Below are 7,948 nucleotides of genomic sequence, written 5' to 3' on the forward strand. Positions count from 1 at the left end.
ATGTTCAGACTGGATGGAATCTTCCACTCTCCTTATGCTAGTTTAAAAGACTTCCCCTAGGAAACAGGCTCAATCTGTAAAATTAACTAAATCAGGATTTACTGAAAATTTACCATGTGCCTAAGGCTACAATAAATATGAGTAATTGAAAAAAATTGAGGCTGAGATATAATCTCTAACCTCAAAAACTCTACAATCTCATTGATAGGGTTATGAATACAATCTAAAATAAATTATAAAATTCTACAATGACAATGATAAGTGTACTACGTGCCCACAGAAAGGAAACAGCTAATAGGTTGGAGTGTTTGGTGAGAAATTCATGGAAGTAGGGTTGAAGTGCGGTAGGTGAAGGGGGCAGAACTTTAGCTAAGTAAAGGATATTTGAAAGAGAAAAAGACTGGGAGTTGGGAGCATTCCAAGGATGCCACTCTAGAGCTATTTTGGTAATAGGAACATAGAAAATCAACTCAACTGTTACTGAATGCCTACTGTAGTTCTGGTAATGTGTTAGATAATGAGGTTCGGAAAAGAACAAGATAAATCTATTCTCAAAGAACTCAGGATCCTGATGGGAAATTAGGAAAAGAGAAACAAAAAAACAAGTTGTCACAAAGCAATGTGACAAATGCTGTAATAAAGGGATGGTCATTCCAAAAAGGAGTTTTGGAGCTTGGGACAGCAAACACTGGACAGGACTTTTATGTATCAAGGCAGGGTCTTCTGTGTGAATGATTTTCTAGAGCTTAGAGCCTCTCTGCCCTTGTCCATCTATCCTCAGTTAGTGGAGAGGACTGGCATCTAAATCATACTGCCTGATGAGAACACGAGCTGAGAGCCAGGATGTGCCTTTAGGAGTTAACACTTGAGCCTATGCCTGAAGGGTTAAATAGGTGAAGGATTAAGAAGTGACTGGGGAGGCGAAGGCAACCCTGACAGAAGGAAGAGCAAAAACAATGGCACAGTGGCATGAGCCTGGCAGTTTACAAACGCTATGAAGCTTCCCGGTCCTCCTTCCCATCCCTCCACCTAGCGTCGCCTAGTTAGATTCGAATTTAGAGAAACAACTAATAATTTCAAAATACGTATAAGTATGTCCCAAATACTACATGGGACGTCCACACTCGGGGCTCCTTTCAATTCGTCCTAGGCCGCCCAGGGGGCCACAGACCCCAGGGATTACCCGCGAGCTGGCGAAGTAAAGCATGAGAAAGTATCACAGGTTTAGTTTTACTTCACTCTTGCATTTTTTACGCTTTGGTCTCCTGCCCATGCTTGAGGGATACATCTCGCAGCTCGCTCCATTACAGGGGTCCAGCTCCGCCAACTGGAGTTGGGGCGAAGGGGAAAGAGGGGTTCACTCACACAAGAAACCCACTCCGCTCCGCAAAACGCCAGCGAAGCGGAAGTTGCCTTTCCAAAGGACCGGAAGTCCCGCCCTCCGGAGGAGGAGCGAAAGCCAAGAAGGTAGTTCTCCGACTGGGATGACTGAGGAGCCTTGGTGGCGCCCGCGATCGGAAGCAGCGCGGTAACGGGGCTTCAGGTCGTAAGTGCTCGCCGGCAGTTGTTTCGGTTGGCAGCGTGACCGGTGGGAGATGCGCCGGCAACCTGAGCGGAGAAGCTGGAGCTAAAGGTAGCGTTTGGAAGGCAGTTTGGAGCTGGGGCAGAGCTGCAGTCGCGCGGCCAGGTCATGGGCCCGAGCAAGCATGGGGTAGAGTGGGTCCTGAGCCTGCGGGTGCCCACCGTTGGAGTGTTTGGTGTGGCCTTCCTTGTCCGAGTCGCTCTGGTGTTCTACGGGGTCTTCCAGGACCGGACGCTGCCCGTGAGGTACACAGACATCGACTACCAGGTCTTCACGGACGCCGCGCGTTTCGTCACGGAGGGACGCTCCCCTTATCTGAGGGCCACCTACCGTTACACGCCACTGTTGGGGTGGCTCCTCACTCCCAACATCTACCTCAGTGAGCTCTTTGGAAAGTTTGTCTTCATCAGCTGCGACCTCCTCGCCGCTCTCCTCATGTATCGCCTGCAGCTTCTTAAGGGGCTAGGTCGACGCCAGGCTTGCGGTTACTGTGTCTTTTGGCTGCTTAACCCTCTCCCTATGGCGGTATCCAGCCGAGGCAATGCGGACTCCATCATCGCTTCCCTGGTGATTATGGCCCTGTACCTAATAGAAAAGAGACTCGTCGCGTGTGCCGCTGTATTCTATGGTCTCGCAGTACATATGAAGATGTATCCGGTCACATATATCCTACCCATAGCCCTCCACTTGCTTGCAGAACGCGACAATGACGAAAGCCGCTGGCAATCCCGGTCTTCGTTCCACGCTCGTTTTTACGAATTCCTCAAGAGGCTGTGTAATCGGGCTCTGCTACTCTTTGTAGCAGTTGCTGGACTAACATTTTTTGCCCTGAGCTTTGGTTTTTACTATAAATACGGTTGGGAGTTTTTGGAGCACACCTACCTTTATCACCTGACTAGGCGGGATATCCGTCACAACTTTTCTCCATACTTCTACATGCTGTATTTGACTGCAGAGAGCAAATGGAGTTTTTCCCTGGGAATTGCTGCATTTCTACCACAGTTCATCTTGCTTTCAGCAGTGTCTTTCGCTTATTATAGAGACCTTGTCTTTTGTTGTTTTCTTCATACCTCCATTTTTGTGACTTTTAACAAAGTCTGCACTTCCCAGTACTTTCTTTGGTACCTCTGCCTACTGCCCCTTGTGATGCCACTAGTGAGAATGCCTTGGAAAAGAGCTTTAGTTCTCTTAATGCTATGGTTTATAGGGCAGGTCTTATGGCTGGCTCCTGCGTATGTTCTTGAGTTTAAAGGAAAGAACACCTTTCTGTTTATCTGGTTAGCTGGTTTGTTCTTCCTTCTTATCAATTGCTCCATCCTAATTCAAATTATTTCCCATTACAAAGAGGAACCCCTGACAGAGAGACTCAAATATGACTAATTTATGCTCCAGTTCTTCTGCCACTTCTATTTACATTCTGACTGTTCTTAATGGACTAGCAGACAGCTTCAGAAAATTTTTCAAACATCCTAAGCACTCTAGTGAAAGTTCAGTTTGGAGCATAAAACCCTGTTCCAACAGAAATTAAAATGAATATTTGCCTTACAAAGGGGCTTAATAATTGAGGTCTAGCCTTTATGAAGTCTTAGGACTCATTTATCTGGGACATGATGGGAAGTAAAGTTTACTTGTTTGAAAATGAAAGGGCTGATGAAACTATCAGACGCTAAAAGGTTTTTATAGAAAAATACAGAAAAAGTCAGAGACATAAAGTGTAAGCCAGCATTTGTTCCAGTTATGCTGTGCTATTGTCTGAAGCTGTCTTATATTTTACTCCCCACTTTTTCTTGCTAAAGCTTTCCTGATAGCCAAAAACTCACAAAATGTTCCTAACGTACAGCTTTTAGATATAAAGTGTTAAATAATACTACATACTGTGCTTAGGTTGGGAAAGTTTATTCTGTATTAAAAGTGGGGGCTTATAAGATAAAGAATACAAAGAAGTTAAATTGTAATCATGTTTCATGTATTTGTTTTGTAACTACTTAGTCCCAGTGGTATTAGAATAACATATGGATTAAATTTGTTTATTTATTTTTAAAGATTTTATTGGGGAAGGGGAACAGGACTTTACTGGGGAACAGTGTGTATTTCCAGGACTTCTTATTGGGGGAACAGTAGTATGTTTTTCCCAGGATTCTCATCAGCTCCATCCAAATCACGTTGTTCTCCTTTCCATCTTAGTTGTGGAGGGATCAGCTCAGCTCCAGGTCCAGTTGCTGTTGTTAGTTGCAGGGGACGCAGCCCACCATCCCTTGCAGGCTTCGAACCGGCAACCTTGTGGTTGAGAGCATGCGTTCCAACCAACTGAGCCATCTGTCCACCTGGGAGCTCAGTGGCAGCTCATTGACTTCATTCTAGTTGCGGAGGGCGCAGCTCGCTGGCCCATGTGGGAATTGAACTGGCAGCCCTGTTGCCCAGAGCCCACCCGCGCTCTAACAACTGAGCCACCCGTTCACCCCAAGAGGATTAAATTTAAATTCATCCATCTTTAACTTTGAGTTATTATATGTTTTAAAATAGCATCTTGCTTTTGATGTTTGAGATCCACAAACTATTAGAACATTTTAGTGTTCTCTTATACTCCTTTGTTTTTAATTTTCTGATTGTTAAAAAAATATTTTTCATCTAGAATTTAACTTGATCAAGTGTTATTTGTGTTATAAAAATGAACATTAGATTTTAGGTAATAAAAAAAATTGTTAGTAAGGCATTTCACAGCTTAAAAGTGCCCCACTTATGAAAATTCCATGATAGAAATGGAGACCTGCATATGGGAGGCTCCTGAAAAGCATAAGAAGCATCCTAAATATCCATTAGTCTTCTAGACCAGGAACTTGAGGGAGAAGTTGTGGAAATGAGCCGTTGCTGATCCATTTTCTGTACTACTTTAATATTTCTTGGATAAAAAGCTTTCTGAGTTTCAACCAAACAACCTAAATAAATATATATATATATATATATTTTTAACATAGTCCTTTAGGTTGGGGATTCCGTGACATTCTAAACTACGTAGCAATATATAAGTTTGATTTTATGGTTGTGATTTTAAAAGATGAGTAATTTAACAACATTGTTCTTTCACAGTAAAAAAAGTAGTATATTTCATGTCAGGTCAGGCCTAAAAAAGCCTTTAAGAACAAGATGTGTCTGTAGGCTGGTCATAATTAAGAATGCCTATTACTGGCAGCATTTTGATGGATCTCTTTGGGACCTGCCATTAGAAAGAAGGGAAGAATGGGTAGCTTTGCATGGGTTGCTGTTTGGGTAAAAATAGCAGAGACAATTAATTGTTGAGGACAAGGACCTTTCTTATAATATCTAGTCTCATATCCCACATTAGGTATTATCTTGAGGGCTCTCTATATATGACTGTTCACTAGTGACCTTCCAGCCTTGGCATTCTTACCTTTTTTTCCCCCATTCTTTCATAATAGTAATTAAAAACTGGTTTTTAGTAGAACTGATGGGGCAAGGGGTGGGAAACAGAAATAGAATTCCAACATCTCGATATAATTGTCTTTTTGGTATTTATGGCTATTCTTTTTAATAGTCATAAGTATATTTACTTATTAATATTTTTATTTTTTTACTTTAACATTTTATTTTGTGGGTTACTCTTCATACTTATATTAAATTACTGAAGAATATTTCATCACATGGATATTTACCTTGTAAACGCATCATTCTTCCACTGTTAGACTTTTAAGATTGCTTCTCATTTTTAATATTCTAAGACTAAACATTTTCCATGTTTTAGATCATTTCCTTAAACATTCTTAGAAATCAGTCAAGTTCTGTTGGGGGTCTTTGGAGAGAACTTCAACTCCAGATTCTGCCCTGCAAGAAATTCTCTCCCAAAGAACTGTAGTCTTTTCTTAAAAGATGCAGAGAGTATTTTGCAAAAAAATTTAGTAAATTAACTCAAGAAATTGTTTTATTTGGTCTCTTGGGGTTTTTTATTTTTTTCATTTTGTTTTTTTGATTTTATAAAATCTCTTTTTGTCTTCTTTTCGTTTGCATTTTTTTCTTTATTTATTGGTTCTTTAATCACACCTTAAAATTGTATAGCACTTTGGCTTATTTCCTACATAATTGTTTTTGTTCTTATACCACCACTCCTTAAGATCAATATACCTATTTACAGATAAGCATTAATAGTTAACATATGAGAATTGGTTCCCCTAAACAGAGGGGCTGCATAGCTTATTTTCTTCTGTAGTTGCTTTAATGTCTTCCAAATGTGATTCCTAAATATCCTTAGATAAATTCCCTGGATTAGGTCCATTGGAAAGGTACTTCCCTTACCCACACACAAAAGAATCTCTTTCTTAAACCCATAGATTTTAGTCACTGACTTCTTACCATCTGGCTGAATGACTCTAAATAACATAGTTTCAAAAGTTTTATAAGACTTGTCTTTTAGTTAATTGACTTATGGCTTAATATGGAATATTATTTTATTTCCCCATCAGCTGTTTCTGCACTAACTCCCCCCCCCCCCCCCACCTCAACCATCTGAACAATACGTGGAAAAAGGAAAATTTCGTATGGGACAGTCCCTAAATGCAACCTCTCCCCCCCAATACTTTATTATGAACAATTTTAAACATTACCCATATATCTACCATCTAAGTTCAACAATTAACATTTTGCCATATTGGCTTTATATATACTACTTATATAATTTTTTCTGAACCATGTGAAGTTGCAAGCATCATTGAACTTCACCACTAAATACATCAGCATGTATATCCTAGAAATACTGTTTTACAAAGCTGTAATATTGTTATCTAATACAGTTTAACATCCTGTTCAGTTTCAAATTTCTCCAATTGTTTTGTGTTTAATCTTAAAGAACAGATACTCTTGAATCTCAAAGGTTTCCTGTAAGAAAGCATGATAGATAATCCATAATTAAGAAGTTTGGGTCCTTCCCTGGTCTTTAAAACAACAAAAGGGATTTACCTTCCATCAAGTTGAACAAGTCATTTTTGGTGCAAGTCTTTCTGTCTCCTAAAAAAACACGGGATAGTAATCATCCCTAAATGATAGTAATCATCCCACAGATAAAAGATTATCTGTGTTTGGATTTCTAATATCCACCCCCCCGCCCCCAACAACTGATTAACTGATTTTACATCTTGATGGTAAGTTCTGGCTTTTCATGATTAACTGATTTGGAGTAATTTTCACAGCAACACTTTAGAGTTGGGATTCATACTCCTCATTTTATAGGTGAACAAAAAGCTAAAAGATTAAATGACTTACTAATAAGTAATAGGGCTAGAATTTGAAGTGAGTTTTTCCTGACTTAATGTCATACTCTTTCCACTATATATATTATGTTTTGGATTTTTCCAAAGTGCCCAGACCCAACAGATGAAGATTGCTGCAAAATAAGTGGAACTCAAAACCAACCCTTAACAAATGACTTGCCATCCAATTTGCCCTTCCTATCATGTCTTCCCTAAAATAAGACCTACCGGACAATTTAATACGTCTTTTGGAGCAAAAATTAATATAAGACCCAGTCTTATTTTACTATAATTTAAGACCAGGTATAATATAATATAATATAATATAATATAATATAATATAATATAATATATACTGGGTCTTATATTAATTTTTGCTCCAAAAGATGTATTAGAGCTGATTGTCCAGCTAGGTCTTATTTTTGTGCAAACAGGGTAATCTTTTAGGTGTTTGCTTGAGAGGCAGTTCTCTTTCAGTTATACAAAAATTTCTGTGTTTCCCAAACTTTTCAATAATTCCAAAACTTTAATAACTCTATCCCACATCCAGACCCTCTCACCAAACTATAATTTTTTTTTTGTTGTTACTGCTGACTTCGTAATGCCCTTTCACTCCATAGCCTGGTCTAAATAGTTAATTTGCTGAACCACATGTTAGCTCAACTATTTGTAAGTCAAACTATGGAAATAATGTGGCCATGATTTCCAAAAGGTAAAAGGCCGTTGTTAAATTTCTCCTTCTCTACAGTGTACAGGCTGTACTGTGCATTCATACAGGTAAAATTCGTGACTTAGACTGATAAGAGAGCATAGCATAAAAGAGCTCAGATTCAGATAGCTTGGGTTCATATCCCAATGTGTGACTTTGGGCAAGATTCTTTTATCTAGATAAATTAGTTTTCTGTCTGTGAAATGGGGATGATAATATAGTCCTCATACTAGTATTGTTTCTAAGGATTAAATGAGTTAATACACCCAAAGTGCTTATGCTAGTATAGAACAAGCTGTTACCCATCACCTCCCCAGCTTAACATCTTTTTATAAGTCTTTAAAGAAGGAGCTCCTTTTGGAGTCTAGACTTAAGACTCCCCCAGCACCCCCCAGCTAG

General features: G+C 39.5%; 1 protein-coding gene across 1 annotated transcript; it reads left to right on the plus strand.

The window, feature by feature from the left end:
* Positions 1 to 1,364: 1,364 nt before the first annotated feature.
* PIGM (phosphatidylinositol glycan anchor biosynthesis class M) lies at positions 1,365 to 4,548 on the plus strand. The gene has a single exon (XM_019716430.3). It carries the CDS (start codon positions 1,691 to 1,693, stop codon positions 2,960 to 2,962), a length of 1,272 nt encoding a protein of 423 aa, XP_019571989.2. The 5' UTR covers positions 1,365 to 1,690; the 3' UTR covers positions 2,963 to 4,548.
* Positions 4,549 to 7,948: the final 3,400 nt, after the last annotated feature.

This window comes from Rhinolophus sinicus, chromosome 11 (assembly GCF_057876585.1).
Source record: "Rhinolophus sinicus isolate RSI-liver-muscle chromosome 11, RSI-T2T, whole genome shotgun sequence".
NCBI classification, from domain to species: Eukaryota; Metazoa; Chordata; class Mammalia; order Chiroptera; family Rhinolophidae; genus Rhinolophus; species Rhinolophus sinicus.